This window comes from Taudactylus pleione, unplaced genomic scaffold, assembly GCF_031769625.1.
Source record: "Taudactylus pleione unplaced genomic scaffold, aTauple2 ptg000093l, whole genome shotgun sequence".
NCBI lineage: Eukaryota > Metazoa > Chordata > Amphibia > Anura > Myobatrachidae > Taudactylus > Taudactylus pleione.
In genome coordinates this window covers 2974015-2993816 of record NW_028284495.1, presented here as the reverse complement: position 1 = coordinate 2993816, position 19802 = coordinate 2974015, and the positions used below count along the sequence as shown (strand labels likewise).

The 19802-nt window shown below is 44.1% G+C and overlaps 1 protein-coding gene across 1 annotated transcript in view; it reads left to right on the top strand.

The window, feature by feature from the left end:
• The window catches only part of RP1 (RP1 axonemal microtubule associated), a 668735-nt gene that overhangs the window by 101169 nt on the left and 547764 nt on the right, over nt 1-19802 (top strand). Inside the window, exons 5-6 of the mRNA XM_088469748.1 lie at nt 16931-17017; nt 18653-18785. Coding sequence (XP_088325874.1) covers nt 16931-17017; nt 18653-18785 — 220 coding nt within the window. The remainder of the gene's footprint in view (nt 1-16930; nt 17018-18652; nt 18786-19802) is intronic.

Sequence of the window (19802 nt, the reverse complement as noted above, 5' to 3'; positions counted from 1 at the left end):
GGAGTAAAACAGCTCAAGGATAAACATACTTCATAGAAGTCACACTAATGATTATGTTACTGATTAAAAACTGCATAGATATTATACACATACAGTATATTCAGGTGCCATTTTTCTGATAGATGGAAAACATTTTAAAATATTGCATAGATTCTTTCTCTATATATTTATCTCCTGAGCATTGATAATTATTGTAGAGCACCATAAAAATGTCTAGGTCAGCATATGGGTGGGATTGATCCCCCTTGATGGGAATAAATATAAAGCCCTTTTACTACCACTCCATTTTTTGTTCTGTCCTTGTGCTGCTAGCAACCCCTCTATTCTAGAATAAAAAAAATTTCTCTCTTCCCATGTTCCTGTAGCCAACCCTGTATAGGTTTAGACTCCATTGTTGTCTGAAATCTCTGATTACTAGCAGTAATGGCTAATTCCCTTCATAGAACATGCATTAGAATTAGGGGTGTGCACCGGCCACTTTTCGTGTTTTGGCTTTGGATCTAGATCTTTCTTTGTGTTTTGGATCTGGATTGGTTTTGCCAAAACCACCCTTCTGTGTTTTGGGTTCTGGGTTTTGTGTTTTGGATCTGTATTTTTTTTTAAAAAAGCATAAAAACAGCTAAAATCACAGAATTTGTGGGTTTTTCTGCTCCTATGCTATTATTAACCTCAATAACCTTAATTTCCACTCATTTCCAGTCTATTCTGAACACCTCACACCTCACAATAGTGTTTTTATGTCCAAAAGGTTGCACCGAGGTAGCTGGATGACTATGCTAAGAGATACGAGTGGGCGGCACAAACACGTGGTCCATCTAGGAGTGACACTGCAGTGGCAGACAGGATGGCAGTTTGAAAGACTAGGCCCCAAACAGTACATAATTCAAAGAAAAAAAAGAGGTGCAAGATGGAATTGTCCTTGGGCCCTCCCACCCACCCTTATGTTGTATAAACAGGACATGCACACTTTAACAAACCAAACATTTCAGCACCAGGGTCTGCCACACGACTGTGGCTAAAATGATTGGTTCGTTTGGGCCCCCACAAAACAAGCTGGCAATTAATCTGTCCCTGCACAAACTGGCTCTACGGAGGCAAGATGTCGTCCTCATCCTCCTCATCCACCGATTCCTCACCCTCTTCAGTGTTGTGTACATCCTCATCCTCACAGAGTATTAATTCGTCCCTGCTGGAATCCACAACCACAGGTCCTTCTGTACGTTCTGGAAGCTGGTCTCCCTGGAAGAGTTGATAATTCATTTTATGAACATCATCTTCTCCACATTTTGTGGAAGCAACCTCCTACGCCTTTCGCTGACAAGGTTCCCGGCTGCACTAAACACTCTTTCGGAGTACACACTGGAGGGGGGGCAACTCAGGTAAAATAGAGCCAGTTTGTACAGGGACCTCCAAATTGCTTCTTTTTCCTGCCAGTACAGGTACGGACTGTCTGACATGCCTACTTGGATGCTGTCACCGATGTAATCCTTTAACAGACAGACGCATGCTTGTCGCTGCTGCTTTGAGGATGCAGGTGCGGCTACAGCCCACACAATTCACAAAGACAGAAAAAAAAAGATTTTTTTTATTGTTTGTGGAGCGCACTTTGAGGGTTACACCACCCTTTAACAGACAGACGCACGCTTGCCGCTGCTGCTTTAAGGATGCAGGTGCGGCTACAGCCCACACATTTCACAAAGACAGAAAAAAAGAGAAGAATATTTTTATTGTTTGTGGAGCACACTTTGAGGGTGTCACCACCCTTTAACAGACAGACGCACGCTTGTCGCTGCTGCTTTAAGGATGCAGGTGCGGCTACAGCCCACACATTTCACAAAGACAGAAAAAAAAGAAGAATATTTTTATTGTTTGTGGAGCGCACTTTGAGGGTTACACCACCCTTTAATAGACAGATGCACGCTTGTCGCTGCTGCTTTGAGGACAGTCTCATATGCAGTGACAGTAGACTTGTCAGAAATTGTTGGCACGTCCTTCAGTCCGGACCAGATGTCCAAACCGGCCCTTGACTTATGACACAGGCGCACGCTTGGCGCTGCTACTGTGTTGATGCACGTGCGGCTACATCGCACACAAGTCACAAACACATAAAAAAAATAGTTTTTTATTTTTTGGAGCACTTTGAGTGTTACACCACCCTTTAACAGACAGACGCACGCTTGTCGCTGCTGCTTTAAGGATGCAGGTGCGGCTACAGCCCACACATTTCACAAAGAGAAAAAAAAGAAGATTTTTTTTATTGTTTGTGGAGTGCACTTTGAGGGTTACACCACCCTTTAACAGACAGACGCATGCTTGTCGCTGCTGCTTTGAGGATGCAGGTGGAATCTAGACGGGATTTGGTACCGGGGACACACTACCTCTATCAATTGTCTAAATCCCACTGCACTAATGGCGGATACCGGACGCACGTCTAACACCAACATAGCAGTCAAGGCCTCAGTTATACGTTTTGCTTCAGGATGACTGCTGTCGTACTTCATCCTCATCGCTAGGGACTGTTGGAGGGTCAATTGTTTAGTAAAAGTAGTGGTGTTCCTACTTCCTCTCTGCGATGATGAACAACTCCAAGCAGCAGCAACAGCACTAGGAGGAAGTGGTTCTTGATCTTTCCCTATTTTATTTTTATCGGAGAAAGTTTGGTCCTCCATTTATGTTATATTGATATATACGTGCGGCTAAGGCGCACACAAACACGGAAAATATTTTTTTATTTTTGCTGGAGAGTAGTGCACTTTGTGGGTTACACCACCCTTTAAGAAATGAGCCAGCTGGCTCTTTACTTATGGGACACAGGCGCACGCTTGGCGCTGCTCCTTTGTTGATGCACGTGCAGCCACAGTGCACACAATTCACAAACACAGAAAATATTATTTTATTTGGTTTGGAGTGTACTTTGGGGGTTACAGCACCCTTTAACGGTCAAGCCAGCCGGCCCTTTACTTATGACACTGGCGCACGCTTGGCACTACTTTGTTGATGCACGTGCGGCTACTGCGCACACAATTCACAAACACAGAAAATATTTTTTTATTTGGTTTGGAGTGTACTTTGGGGGTTACAGCACCCTTTAACGGTCAAGCCAGCCGGCCCTTTACTTATGACACAGGCGCACGCTTGGCACTACTTTGTTGATGCACGTGCGGCTACTGCGCACACAATTCACAAACACAGAAAATATTTTTTTATTTGGTTTGGAGTGTACTTTGGGGGTTACAGCACCCTTTAACGGTCAAGCCAGCCGGCCCTTTACTTATGACACAGGCGCACGCTTGGCACTACTTTGTTGATGCACGTGCGGCTACTGCGCACACAATTCACAAACACAGAAAATATTTTTTTATTTGCTTTGGAGTGTACTTTGGGGGTTACAGCACCCTTTAACGGCCAAGCCAGCCGGCCCTTTACTTATGACACAGGCGCACGGTTGGCACTACATTGTTGATGCAAGTACGGCTACTGCGCACACAATTCACAAACACAGAAAATATTTTTTTATTTGGTTTGGAGTGTACTTTGGGGGTTACAGCACCCTTTAACGGTCAAGCCAGCCGGCCCTTTACTTATGACACAGGCGCACGCTTGGCACTACTTTGTTGATGCTCGTGCGGCTACTGCGCACACAATTCACAAACAGAAAATATTTTTTTATTTGGTTTGGAGTGTACTTTGGGGGTTACAGCACCCTTTAACGGTCAAGCCAGCCGGCCCTTTACTTATGACACAGGTGCACGCTTGGCACTACTTTGTTGATGCACGTGCGGCTACTGCGCACACAATTCACAAACACAGAAAAACATTTTTTTTTTTTAGCACTTGGGGGGAGCTGCCCTGACGGACAGAGCACCCCCTGGACAACACTACAGCACCCCTTTAGGACTGGGACACTGCACAGGACTTTGGAGTGGACACAGCCCCTATGGACAACTGACTGCACAACACAGTCCAGCCAGCCCCTATGGACTTTGAAGTAGTGGACACAGCCCCTATGGACAACAGCAGCACAGCACAACACAGCCAGCCCCTATGGACTTTGAAGTAGTGGACACAACCCCTATGGACAACAGCAGCACAGCGCAGCACAGCACAGCACAGCACAACACTACTCTGCACTACACTACACTACACAGCCCAGCCAGCCCTAACTCCCACCCTCCCTCTTCACTGTCCACAGTCGAGTGAGAAAATGGCGCCGACGCGGGTACCTTATATAGGATCCAAAACCCGCGAGATCCGGAAGGCGGGATGATGACGTTTTGCCTCGATTTCAGATCCGAGTCAGGAGGGAAATGTCGAGCCTGACTCGGATCGGCCTCGGATCGGGGGGGCTCAGGGGGGTTCGGATTTCAGAAATCCGAACCCGCTCACCCCTAATTAGAATATACTTGTGGTAAGTTCCTCATGGCATTCTCATTATCTTGTTTCACTGTTTGCTGCTTTCCAGGTTTTCATCCAATCTTAGAAGACTATGGGGGAGATGTACTTTATCTAGCTTTTTAGAGATATAGTAGAGAAGTTGCCCAAAGCAAACAATCCACTTCTGTCATTATCTAAAGGTTGGTACATATACTGCACAGATATATCTGCAGATAATGGTCGTTCAGACACACTGAATGACCATCATTTTCCAGGCATCCGCGGGTTCCGCTGGCCAGGGTCGCACCACACCCCCTGCCCACGGCTGCCGCCTTATGTGTACGGGCAATCGGCTGATCGCCTGTACACACTTGCCGATGGACAGATATATCTGTCCATCGGCTGTGCAGCACAGCCGACGCAATATGTCTGTGAACGAAGCTGGTACACACTGGCCGAAGGGCACCAGATATACTGGCCGATCAATTGGTTGGCCAATATATCTGTCAGTGTGTACCCAGCTTAACACAGTCTATGACAAAAGCTGATTAGTTGCTTTGGCCAAATTCTCCACTTTGTCTCTCTACAAAGCTTGACACATCTCCCCCTTTTTTCTTCAGGGTCCATAGAGTCGCAGCTGAATAATTGGCTGAGACAAGATCAGTTTAAAATTGAAGCGTGCGCGACGCCATCTTGCAAATGGCAGCTAGACTCCATTTTAGAAACAAGAATCTGCAAGACGCCATTTTGTGAAGTGTCATTTTAAGTTACAACTCAGGAGCTGAGAACAGATGGCAATGTTTTTGCTAATCTACCAACGGCAACTGGAAGAGCAAGCTTTCTGAGTAAAAGTAAATAGAATAGACAATGGGTATTTTTACATACAAATTGGGTATCCCTGGATGCAGATAAAGTATAGTTGTGGCAATTGTAATATAATCCAGGCATTGATCTACACCATTGGATTTGTCTGAATCCTAAACAGATCTTAGCCCCACACACAGACAGGATGGCCCCAACTTCACAGCTTGATTCACGGTTCACACAAGAGTCTGGGAGAACAAAAGAGGTTTTTTCCTTTGAACACAGGACAGGTGGGGGCTTGCTGACAGAGGGCATGTGGAACTACAATGCTCAGCAATCCACACTGCTGGATGTTCACTTTGTGTATGAGAAATTATACACTTAAAACTCACCCATTAATAACTAGTGTCCTTATATCAAACCCCGAATTCCCACAATATTACATATTCACACATAAGGTTCAATAAGCTCTAAAGTGTATGATTTAAGTTGGTTCAGTTAGTTAAATGCTGAGAAATAAAGATATTTGATAACTAAGGTATTATACATGCTAAACAAGTCGTGTTTGGAGTTGTATTCCGGTGTTATCGATGAGGAGATCGCATCATGCATTCTCGAGTTATGGATCGCAAAGCCTACAAGCAACAAAATTTATATTTTAGGAACAGCTGTTAGGATGTTGCAGGGGGCGTGAAGAGGAAGATCCCCAGCTGTTAGAGGAAGGGAGAGTCTGTTTGAACCAGTCTTTTAAATGTGCTGTAACAGATGCTTCTCCCCTGGGAACCAATGATATCAGCAACAGACTTCCCTATTGTCCTGTTTATTCTGGGGGGGTATAAATATGAGTGCATGAACGCTGGTCCTCAGTCTTCATGCTGAATGCTGTATGACTAGGGGTCTCTTGCTGATGCCTATCTACGGGTCCGGAAGCGCCTGCGTATGTATACTGTACTTGGGGTCTGTATAATTTCCTTTTGCGCCTAAATTGTGTCTTGATCAATTGCGTGTAACTGTCTGAACTTTTACCTGAATATCACTTGTGCTTTGGAACCACAGATTCCACGTCTAAGTCATTATTTATGGTATGACTGCGTACGCAAATTAGCGTCATCCTTAGAGGTTTATAAGAAGGGTTTTAGAAGGTACAGGCAGGGGTATATAGAGGTTAATTTTAATATCAACAGATAGGGGCTCATCGAGTGAAGTCACTTACCTACTCACACGGCAAATACGGCTATCGATGTCTCAGCAAAGGGTGGAGTGGCCACATGCAGGGTTTTCCTGCAACCGCTTTGTGCTGAAAGATCGCTATCCGTTTCGTGTGAGCCAAGGAAGCTGACTAGAATCTAGGGACAAGAAAGGAAAAAGTTTGTTTTCCTTTGTTGATAGAACCTAACGCTTAGAGGGGTGCCGCAGTATTGAGTACGCGGCTGAGACACATTTTTGCGTACGCAGTTAAAAAAGTCATTATACGGTTGTGCGGTAGTCACATTATTGTGTATGCGGCTGGTCACACAATAGCGTATACGTACTTCCGGTTGTGCTGCCTGGTGTTTGAACAAAGCCATTGAGGTTTATATTTTTTTTCTGTTACCAATATCTGGGTTAACGTGTATTTTTCTGCGCAGGAAAAAAGTGTGTAACAGTGAATATTTGTTGAACAAACTTAAGGGTATCGTATGATCCTTAAAGGCTAGGTGCAAGGGTTAGTCTAGCCGCTCGGTAAGCAGCTTTACAGTTCTATACACAGTAGCAGGTGTACATGTTGTCTTTGTTGTAGAGAGGTGCGTGAGAGTAGCCGACATATAAACTCTCATAGGTGTGGAAGTCACCTTACTAAATCTTATCCGGGTGTGGAAGTTGCCTTTTTCAAATCTTATCCAGGTGTGGAAGTTGCCTTACTAAATCTTATGCAGGTGTGTGGGCGCTGCCGACTTAAATCGTCCACAGGTAAGTGAAAGTGTCTTGATTGTCTTTCACCGGTCTAAATCTTTATTGAAAAGCGTAGGAGTTGTCTCAGAATGGGAGCCACGCAAACAGGAGAGATGTTAGGCTATGATGTGCTGCTAATGGAGGCGCTGATCGGATCGGCCCGTCGTATCATGCATACCAAGTACGGTACTTATGCAATAAGGTATTGTGATTTATGGTTTAATATGACGAGGAAGAGTGTTTGACCGTTTCCCAGAATTGGTAGTTTTGATAAGGATGTATTAGAGAATGTCCGGGATCACATCAGTTTGATGCACTCCCGAGAGAAAAAGGTTAAATATTTTGAATGTTTAAAACTGTGGCAGCATGAAGGGGATGTGTGGCTTAAAAATGTGCAAACGACGCAAACTAGCGTCGTGAGCACATTGCCAGAAAATACATCCGCAACGCTAAATTGCAATACTGGCGAGCCGCAAAATGGCGTGCATGTACGGCAAGGTAGCGTTGTGGAGAGTATTGCCAGCAGTTCACGCTCACCTCCCCCACCTTATGTGGATGGAGGTGCAAGTACAGTTACCAAAAATACCCATAAAAATGTAACAAGCAACTTGTACCCTCTCTTAAGCAACTATAAAGAAAATGTTCATGATGCGGATGATGAGCCTATTGTAATGTCTGCCATTTCCCATGCTGTGCAGATGATAGATGCTGCATCACCACAATCATGGGTGGTGCCGCCATCTCCATCGGTAACAGCAAGGGAAGTGTTAACACACTCTGCACCAGTAGAGGAAGTTGTTAATACCATACGTAGCAGCAGCAGATTAAACCCCCAGCCAGGTAACCAGGTCAAAGGTAGCAGCGCTACAGGTCTGCATCCCATTCGGACGATAACTGTTCCGAACGGAAATGAAGATGCGAACGGTGTAGTGCCCACGAGGTAAGTAGTAATGCATTGTCCTTGGACAAGAGAAGAACTAACTTCCATCATAAATGATTTCCCCGATCCCAAAAAGGAACTAACCAAATGTCAAAGATTTTTGAGAAATTTAGGTAGTTCTCATGAGCCAACTAATAAAGATTGGCGTGTGGTGTTAAGGGCCTGTCTACCATGCAATACCGACGTGACAAAATTTATGTATTGGATGGTGACGTTCCCTCATTGTAACTCAATTGGGTATATATTTTCCAGTAGTAGTTAACTGGAACAAAAGTTTCACCATTAAACAGAAAGAGAGTGAGACTGCAGAAGATTATTGCGATCGGGCTCTGCAGGCTATCACCCAGTACACTGGGATAGAAGATATTAAAGATAGCACTCACCACAGGGGAATGATAGTCACGGTACTCATGGAAGGTCTGACAGACGACTTAAAGACTTGGGCTCAGACCTCACAGCCTGGTTGGAGGAGACTTACAATAGATAACCTCATAGAGTCTGCCATAGAACATGATAAAAATATCACAAAGAAGAGAGAGACCCAGGGCGAAAAACTAATGGCTGTCAGTATCCAAGCTCTGGAAGGAATGACAATAACATCCCAGCCAACCGACACACCTGCACCCACACACACACCTGAACAATTACACGTCCTCACCAATCCCACACCACAGCAAACACATCCTTACCCCACATATCATACACAACCACAGGTCCCATACTCATATCCCCCACAATATCCTTACCCTCCCTATCCTTACCCATACCCACCACCTTTCCCTCTTGCTCAAATCCCACAACAATCTTTTCATCCACCCCGTTCAAAATTATGTTTTAACTGTCACCAAGTGGGACACATAAGTAAGTACTGCAAAGTGAAGAACACCACACAGGAACACGAATTTCCCAAGGGTTCATAGGTAACCCCAGTATCTTCTCCCAGGCCTTATATGACTGTTTACAATCTTTTCAACCTGCCAATGTATCTGTTCTAATGTAAAATGTGGACGATTTATTGTTGTATTTTAGGTCATGTTTAAATGATATTAAACTGTTGTGCTTTATCTCCCACTCATAGGACACAAGGTTGCTTAGGATAAACGGCAGCCATGCCAGGCTGAGGTCGACTACTCGGAATACTATTCAACCCCGTGGCCCAGGCATTATTTAGAGCAGTAGCTATTAATAACAAGATTTAATTGCAGGAACCTGTATGCAGATACTATATCCCTAGAACTATTAAAAAAATGATGGGGGGACTTATTTTACAGGTGACGTTTCCAAGAACATGTGAAAGGTGATGGGTAACAACACTAAGATTATCCCAGACTGTCTTTACCTTTATTTGCCCCCCTTGGAGATACTGTTCAAACAGGCAGCCTCATGTGAAAATATGATAATGAGGTTACTGTGCAGGGTCTCACAAAGATGAATGAGAATAACCGAAATTGAAAGTGTTATTAACTAACATGTCTAATGCAAACTGTCATGATGTCAAATCTGTAGAATTTGTTATGATCCAAATTTTTTTTAGCTCAGGTTGTTTGACTGATCGGTGGAAAGGTCCGTATCTGATGATACTACATCCACAAAAGGTGGCCGGGGAAGATACGTGGGTCCATTCCACTCACTATAGGGAGGTTAACCAACTGGTGGAGATACAAGGCAGAGACATGGACCTGTCCATTGCGAGCTTGTGCCGGAAGGATTAAAAAGGTGACTGTGAGATATCTGAGCTAAAGAAATGTGTAGATCAGTGCTTCCAGCAATGGAGTGGTCTGCTGTGGTCATCCTAGTTCTTTTTCTTTCCAGAGTTTTGTCGTGATGATCTGTTTGGGGACCGATTGAGGAAATGGGAGCTGATGGAAGTGCTGATGGAGTGGAGTCAGGAGGAGTGCAATGCCAATCAGGGGAGTGTCTGACCAATTTTAGTATTGTAATTGTTATGTTATTTGGGAAAAATACTTCCAGAAGTTATGACCCTCACACATGTTGAAATGCTGGGTATACATAAAAACACACCGTCACCCTATCTTCACACACAATATGATCACAGAGGCAAAAGAAATATGATGTGTCCGGTGTGTTCCTATTGTGTTGAAGTGTGGAAAATGTAAAAACAGAGTAAAACGAAAGAATGAAATTATGATAGTGGCCAGTATGAATACCGAGGTAAATACAGAACTGCATTACAACCCTGAGCTAGGAAATACCATCATTTAATGTATTATATTTAGCCATGCATAAAAAAACATATTATTGAAATGTTATTTTTTTTTAAAAAACACCCCAAATAATGTAAAGTCTAAATTCCCCTACAAGACTGCTTTCATAAGACTGGTGCATCCCCACACCTTTCACATGATCTTCCAAGATCTGCGGTGTGCGTATAATAGTAGTTTTATGTCCCCACTCAGAGACGCATTATTGATGGATTAAGAACCACCTTGTGCCATCCCATGATAACACTAAATAATATGTAAATGTAAGCCTAAATTAAATTCTAATAGCAGATTGTGATAGCATGTTGTTTGCTATCAAAGGGTGGACTGTCAAAGCTGAATAATTGGCTGAGACAAGATCAGTTTAAAATTGAAGCGTGCACAATGCCATCTTGCAAATAGCAGCTAGACTCCATTTTAGAAACAAGAATCTGCAAGACGTCATTTTGTGACCAGCGTCATTTCAAGTTACATTTCAGGAGCTAAGAACAGATGGCAATGTTTTTGTTAATCTACCAAGGGCAACTGGAAGAACAAGCTTTCTGAGTAAAAGTAAATAGAATAGACAATGGGTATTTTTACATACAAATTGGGAATCCCTGGATGCAGATAAAGTATAGTTGTGGCAATTGTAATATAATCCAGGCATTGATCTACACAATTGGATTTGTCTGAATCCTATACAGGTCTTAGCCCCACACACAGACAGGATGGCCCCAACTTCACAGCTTGATTCACAGTTGACACAAGAGTCTGGGAGAACAAAAGAGGTATTTTTCCTTTGAACACAGGACAGGTGGGGGCCTGCTGACAGAGGGCATGTGGAACTACAATGCTCAGCAATCCACACTGCTGGATGTTCACTTTGTGTATGAGAAATTATGCACTTAAATCTCACCCATTAATAACTAGTGTCCTTATATCAAACCCCGAATACCCACACATTACATATTCACACATAAGGTTCAATAAGCTCTAAAGTGTATGATTTAAGTTGGTTCAGTTAGTTAAATGCTGAGAAATAAAGATATTTGATAACTAAGGTATTATACATGCTAAACAAGTCGTGTTTGGAGTTGTACTGATGCGTATTCTTTTTACAGTATTCCGGTGTTATCGGTGAGGAGATCGCATCATGCATTCTCGAGTTATGGATCGCAGAGCCTACAAGCAACAAAATGTATATTTTAGGAACAGCTGTTAGGATGTTGCAGGGGGCGTGAAGAGGAAGATCCCAAGCTGTTAGAGGCAGGGAGAGTCTGTTTGAACCAGCCTGTTAAATGTGCTGTAACAGATGCTTCTCCCCTGGGAACCAATGATATCAGCAACAGACTTCCCTATTGTCCTGTTTATTCTGGGGGGGTATAAATATGAGTGCATGAACGCTGGTTCTCAGTCTTCATGCTGAACGCTGTATGACTAGGGGTCTCTTGCTGATGCCTATCTACGGGTCTGGAAGCGCCTGCGTATGTATACTGTACTTGGGGTCTGTATAATTTCCTTTTGCGCCTAAATTGTGTCTTGATCAATTGCGTGTAACTGTCTGAACTTTTACCTGAATATCACTTGTGCTTTGGAACCACAGATTCCACGTCTAAGTCTTTATTTATGGTATGACTGCGTACGCAAATTAGCATCATCCTTAGAGGTTTATAGGAAGGGTTTTAGAAGGTACAGGCAGGGTATATAGAGGTTCATTTTAATATCAACAATAGGGATCCACAGGGATACCATGGACAAAATGGGATCTGGTCTAAAGATCTACATTAAAAAGGTAGACAATGTCTAGATAGACACCAGATGTTGGACAAGCAATAGGTCGACAGGGACAAAAGGTCGACATGTAAGAGGGCTGACAGGTACAAATGGCCAACAGGGTCGAAATGTCAACATGAAAATTGTTTTGTTTTTTTAGGGTTAGTGTTAGACACTTACCACAAAAGTTAGGGTTAGGCACCAGGAGAGAGGGTTAGGCACTTACCAAAGGGTTAGGGTTAGGCACTACAGTAGAAGGGATGGTTTAGGGTCAGGCACCTACCCAAACGGTTAGGGTTAGGCACCAGGAGGGAGGGTTAGGGTTAGGCACCAAGGGGAGGGTTAGGATGAAGATTATGGTTAGAAAAATAAACATGTGTTGACCATTTTTGTGTCGACCATATGCATGTCGACATTTTGACCCTGTTGACCATTTGTACATGTTGACCTTTAGTGTGTTGACCTTTTGTCCCTGTCAACCTATTGACTTTCTAACATCTGGTGTCTATCTAGACATTGTCTACCTTTTTACTGTAGATCTTTCAATCCACATCCGGGGAAAATGTGGTTGTACAGTAGTGATCCATGTACCAGTTAAGCTTTCAACTCCCAGGATGCCTTAGGTCCTCCTCCACATATACCCCGCTCCTGACCACAGGAATTCAGTTTTTAGTTAGGTGCGGCCGGATTCAGATGCACCATTATAACAGGGGGACTGCTCAAGCACAGGGATGCAGGTAAGGAGGTCCCCGTCCAGGCTCTAAGCCCAGGATGGGAGGACGACATCTTCAATTTGCGGATTACTGCCATCAAACAACAACAGATGCCTGGGTCCGAGAAGTGGTTTCTCAGGGGTATGCCCTCACTTTCCAGAGGCATCCTCCCCAGAAGTTTTTTTGTACAACTCCTCCATCAGATTCTATCAAGACCTTGGACCTCCAGGAGGCCATTTACTCCCTGCTGCGGGCAAAGGTGATAATCCTGGTTCCTGTGGTTCAACAAGGAAGGGCTTATTACTCCAATCTAAATTTGGTTCAGAGACCAAATGGGTCTCATTGCCCTATTCTAAATCTGAAAACCCTCAACAAGTTTATCCGTGTACCCGTATGGAGGCTCTTTGTTCAATTACGGAACCTGGGGATTTTATGGCCTCCTTGGACATTCAGGATGCATATCTGCATGTGCCTTTTACGCCATTCCCATTTCTAAGGTTTGCTGTCCTACAACAATATTATCAATTTCAGGCACTGCCATTTGGTCTATCAATGGCCCCTCGGGTCTTCACCAAATAATGGCAATTATGACGGCCTACCTCAGGCATCAGAATAATCCCATACCTGGATACCTTCTGATTTTGGCATAGTCTCCAGCTGTTCTACAACACCATCTCCAACTGACCATTGCCTGCAATTGGAAGAATCCTCTCTCCAATACAGCGGATGGTTCATCTTGGGGCACTTCTCGATTCTCAGGCACAAAGGGTGTTTATTATTGTGAGTACACAAATTGCTATGCAAGAGAAGGGTATCCATTCTATCAGTGATGCAGAGCCTGGGGTCAATAGTGTCCACCTTCAACATGGTGGAATATGCTCTGTTCCACTCCAGGCCCCTGCAACAAATGATTCTCTCCTGGTGGAACAGGCAGTATCATCTAATACAGTCCCAGAGGATCCTTCTCACTCCGGAGGGTCGCCCATTCTGGATTCCAAATTGGGTGCTCCTCACCATAGATGCCAGTCTTTGCAGATGGGGGTCAGTGACAGGTCATCATAACTTTTTGGGAAGAAAGACATATCAGGAAAGTCACCTGCCAATAAACATCCTGGGGCTTCATGCAGTATACAAAGTGCTCAACCTGTCACAGGACCTACTTCAAGGCAGGCCAGTCCAGATTCAGTCCGACAATGCAACCACAGAAGCCTATCTCAATCATCGGGGAGGCATGCGAAGTCATGTAGCCATGAGGGAAGTGACAAACATTCTGATATGGGCAGAACTTCATCTTCTGGCTATCTCTGCAATATTCATCCTGGATGTCCTTAACTGGGAAGCGGACTTCCTAAGTCATCAAGACATAGACGCCAGAGAGTGGGCTCTTCATCTGGGGTTTTTTCAACTTCTGAAAAACAAATTGGGCCTACCAGATGTGGACCTCATGGCCTCACGTCACAACCACAAGGTTCCAAGGTACAGGTCCAGGACCAGAGGGCCTGATTCAGAACCGGACGCTCTGACCAGAGCGCTCGCTCTGAATAAGGGCCCTCCTCCCTCAAGCGGCCTCATGGATGCTCGCATAGCTGTGGGTTACCACCCACAGCTATAGCGAGCGTCCATGATAATGGTCGCGATGGTCAAGACCATCGCGACCATCGGGCTTGCGACGAGACCCTGTGGTAGGGTCTTGGTGACCGCAAGCCCTGGAGTGATTTTGGCTCTATCATAGCCAAAATCACTCCCAGTGACATCACTACTGATGTCAGTGGGGCAGGACTTAGACGGTAGGCGTTCCCATGGGAATGCCTCCGTCTGGCAGCCACGCCCCTGGCACGCCCACCAAAGGGGGCGTGCTGTCACTCACCATAGACAGCACGCCCCCTTTGGTGCGAGACCCATAACGACGGCTTGGCCGTCGTTATTCGGGTCTCGCGCATGCGCACGACGGAGCTCCCTCCATCGTGCACATGCGCAATTCGGCACCATCGACCCACTTGCGAGCGTCCTGCACTCGCGAGCGGTTCTGAATCAGCCCCAGAGACCCCTCAGCCGCCTTCATGGATGCGCTGGCAGTGAGGTGGGACTTCAAGCTGGCGTATCTCTTTCCTCCAATTTCCCTCCTCCCAAGGGTTCTCAGAAAATTCAAGTAGGAAGGTGGCACAGTAATACTGGTAGCTCCTGCTTGGCCAAGGCACCATTGTTTCACCGACATATGGAATCTATCCATAGACACTGCGTTTCCTCTTCCTCGATGGCCGGATCTGTTAGCACAGGGTCCCTTCCTGCATCCGGACCTACCTTGTCTGTCTTTGATGGCGTGGCTCTTGAGTCTTCCATCTTAAGAGCCAAATGTTTCTCTAGCTCTGTAATTCAAACGATGCTTAGGGCATGAAAGCTTTCCTCTGCCCGCATCTATTACAGAGTTTGGCATTCTTTTGGTCAATGGTGTTCCCACAGAAAGTATGACCCTAAGGTTATTAGTATTTCCCGGGTACTTGCTTTTCTCCTAGATGGTTTAGACCTCGGTCTTCACCTGGCCACTCTGAGAGTATAGGTGTCTGCGCTGTCAGTTTAGTTCCAGCAAAATATTGCTTCTCTGCCGGATATTAGAAAAACATTTCTGAGTACAACCACCCTTTGTCCCACCGGTGGCACCACGAGATTTGTCTTTAGTTCCCAAGGGGTTACAAGTTCCCCCATTTGAACCTGTGGACTTGAAGTGGTTGACAGCAAAGACACTTTTTCTCCTCTATATCTCTTTTGCAAGCAGAGTCTCTGATTTGGCAGCACTCTCTTGTTGCTCCCTTTTTTGTTGTTTTTGTTGTTTTCACCAGGATAGAGATGGCCTCCATACACAGACAGGTTATCTTCCAAAGGGAGTGTCCCGGTTTCATGGCAATGAAGAGATTGTGGTTCCAGCTTTTCATTCTTCAGACTTTTCTGTAGGTGAAGCCTCCCTGTATGTGGTTCGTGCTTTACGTATCTATGTGGATCGTACAAACTCTTTTAGAAAATCAGACGCTCTTTTTGTGTTGTATGGTTTTTACAAATGAGGCAGGCCAGCTAGTAAACAAACTCTGGCTCGATGGTTGCATATGACTATCTCTCAGGTTTACACGCAGGTTGATCTCCCCATGTGCGCGGGCCTCCCCTAGTCCAAGCAAAGCAACCCCCCAGCCTTGCATTTAACCTTGTGCCGGCAAGCAGGTCCCTCCTCCTTTGTGTGATATTCGGGAAGATGGCACAAGAGAGCAAAATGCCAGAGTCCTCTAGGTGCAGGATGTGCGGTTTGGGCCCCCCCGGGACCTAAGGGCTGATGTGCACGGCACACCCTGCACCCATTATAAATTACGCGTATGTGTAGTACAATTCAATTCCCTGTTTAGGTAGGTAAAAGTATTCTTTTAATCAATTTTGGATTTTTTCACCTTTTTAGTATTCTTTGTAGATTTATATACCCCTACCAACTAATCATGAGTCTCTTGATATTACTATCATTCCATTTCACAAGTCAACAGTGTTGGCCATCAAACAAGATACCATGTACCTTGTATAGCTTTCCATAGTAGCCCTTGAATCATTATTGCTTTAATTAGATTACTCTCAGTGATCACAGCACTAAGCCTACAGTAAGTAATAAGCAAATGTTTTCTCATCCCCCTTTTCCCCCTCTCCCACATTTCTACACAAACTTCAGGTTGTATAGATGATGTGAATAATTTAGATAATATAAGTGATTTAAATGATGTGAATGATTTAGATAATATAAATGATTTTGATGATGGGAATGATATAGAGGATGGGAATGATTGATACAGGAATGATAATTACAGGAATGCTACACAGAATGTGGATTCACAGGACTGGCTGGGTATTCCGGTTCCCATCCTTGTTGGACTTTGTAAACCACTGCTGATTTTTACTCCTCAATGTACCCACCAAAAGTAGAGAGAAATGTAGGCTTTATCGCTGCCTTGCTGGCAGTTGGAGGATAGAGGTCCCAAATTGAGATCAAACATGTTTATGCTCTCATGAAACCAATAGGAATGCACAGTTATGATTACAATTTTCTATTACTCAGCTTCTGATAAAAAATCTAACATTAATATAACAAATAATTTAAGATGGGTATGTTAATCTATGAAATCTGTGTAGTACCTATAGAAAGTATTATTCTTTTCCCTCAGGTTAACATTGGAGATGTTGGTGAGGTTTATAAAATCCGTATTGGACACACTAACTCTGGAGAATCCCCTGGCTGGCACTGTGAAGAGGTACATTGTCTTTACTTTGATATCATTCTGAATACAGTCCGCTTGTTTGTATAAGCTTTTTGTAGGAAACAAACTTATCCACACACTTTATATTGAAGGACAATCTATTACTACCCGCTGCGCACAGGGCTGGACACGACTGGAAAAGAAAACTATTTACAAATCATTATTAGTGGTAACAATCAATTTAACACAAATATGATTTGCTGTATCAAAAAGTTGATTTAGTGTATCAAAAAGTTTGTTTTGAGACCTTGTCATTGTGGCTGATATTGTGACCTAAGGCATACAGTAGGTGGTCATCTTTGTTTATTGTAAAGTGGTAAAAAGCCATATATAAGGGTAAAAATGTGGTATTCCTCAATTCATATTCACTGGAAACTGAACTATCACACAAATTTGAACCACCAGCATACCACAGAGTCCTATCCTAACCAATAGCAGTTTTTCTCAACAGGGTTAGGATGCCGACATTTGTCGGTAGGTATCCTGACCCTCCCTCCCCAGTGCCTGAACCTAACCTCCCCCCTTAGTGCCTAAACCTAACCTCTCCTCCCACACCATAAACCTAACCCTCCCCCGCTAGTGTCTAACCCTAACCCTCCCCCTAGTGCCTAACCATAACCCTCCCCCCAAGCCCGCTACTTACCTTCGGGATGCCGGCGCCGGGATTCTGACAAGTGTCAGTATTCCTGCGCCGGCATCACCCGTGTCAGGCTACTGAACGTATCCCATTTTTCCCATGCAGAGACTCAAACAGGGTGCTCCAGATTTACTAGAGATGTGTGCCGACCCCCGTGCTTTGGTTTTGGATCCAGATTCATCTTTGTGTTTTGGTTTTGCAAAACCACCCTCATGTATTTTGGCTTTGGATATTTTCTTTTTTACATTCTTTTTTTAAATAGCTAAAATTACGTCATTTTGACCTGTTAGCATGAAATCCAAAACCCGAGTTTTTAAATCCTATTTCTGAACTGCAGGAAGATCCGAACCAGGTCGACACGTTACCCTAGTGATTCCGAATGCAGACTCAATTCGACTCAGAACCCCTAAATTCGGTTGTTGTTGGTTCTTTGAGAACCGGATCCATACATCTCTAATTTTTACTCGATCCATACTCCCACTTCATCAAGACCAGGATAGTTTCCACTTTATATTGATAGCTACTTGATAGCTACTATGATCCTAATTTTAATGCTGTCTTTAGTTCTTAAAGAAGCAACAGATCTAATCCAGCATCCAATGGATGCTAATTTAAATTTTTATATAAAATTCCACTTTAGACACCATCATAGGGTTAGGGATGGGGTTTGACTTATGGTTTGGAGTTAGGGTCAACCATACATATGGAGTTTTTGTTCTTATTTATGTTAATAACCAAATTCGGGGTTTGTTTTGGGTTAGGGAACACTTTGCACCTTCCAAACTGCAACTGTTAAACATTGATCACTAATCACAAGTGAATCTGGTCATACAATGCTTTTTGACTAAATAATTTTTTATATTGACGTAGTTATCATAACCCTATAGTCATGGTATTATATAGACATTACATCTGTCATTATTTCATGCTGTGGAATATAAATATTAAGCTGTGGAGAATATTGTACTCCTGCTAACTTTCTGTTTCTATAGGTGCAACTGTTTAACATTTTTTCAAATGAGCAATTTTGCATGAAGCTAAACCGTTGGCTTTCACAAGACAAAGATGATGGAGAAATCTGCATGGAGCTCCCCCTGATAAGACATGGGCATGCCAAGCTGCCAGGTCAGGCCAGTATACATTTATCCTGCTCATTGAGCTCTATGCTCTGATTTAGATTAAATAATCAGTTAGAAAAGCTTTGACCCTTTTTAGGCTGACATGTAAATATGCCAAATGGGCAGATAATGGGCAGAACAAAGATCAAGATTAAATATTGAATTCAATCTACAGCAACAAGGAGGCCCTGAGTTGTTGTTGTTCTTCTATATGGGCCTTTGAAATATCCAATCACTTACTTCTTTTCTATAATAGCTGGACAGCAATAGTAGAAACATATCACTTTCTGCAATGTCAGAGCTAGGAAACTTGTGGACCCTATAGCAACATGTTTAGGATATCCCCAGAGTTTCTTGGGGGGAACATCATGTGCTTACCTTACTTATTATACAGAATTATTCACCCCTTACTTGCCAATGCTCCCTCATTGCCAGGGAGACTCCCTAGAATAGTAGCAATCTCCCTGACTCCCTGAAGAGTGTAGAAATCTCCCTGATTGCACCTTACCCTCATTATGTAGCTGTTATATACTTTCAAATCATGCTTGTCGACATTCTGTCTCCCCCTTCTGGGAGGGAGCAGCCGGATCGGCATAGCAGGGGAGAGTGGCTGGCATAGGGGCGTTGCCGGGCATCTTACCTGGCATTTGTGGGCGGTGAAGGGGCATGGCCACACGATCGCATAATTATGGCCCCGCCCCACTACACAATGCAGAGATTACCAGCATTGTGTAGTAGGGGGTGGGGTCAAAATGATGTGATTCAACGTGAATCGCGTCAATGGCCTCCCCTCCTCCTCTGGTGCGGGGATTTCTCCTGTGACCATGGGGGGGTGGCGGCAGCCACCGGGAGGCAGCACTCGATTTTCTGGGAGGCCCCCAGGCTGAATCGGGAGAGTAGGCAAGTATGATTCAATTGGAATCATCAGTGCTATTCCCCTGCGTTGGTTATAAGGCACAATGATCCCTATAGCTACATGCATTTTCATATAAGGTTTCTCATGGCCACTTATATGGAACCACTT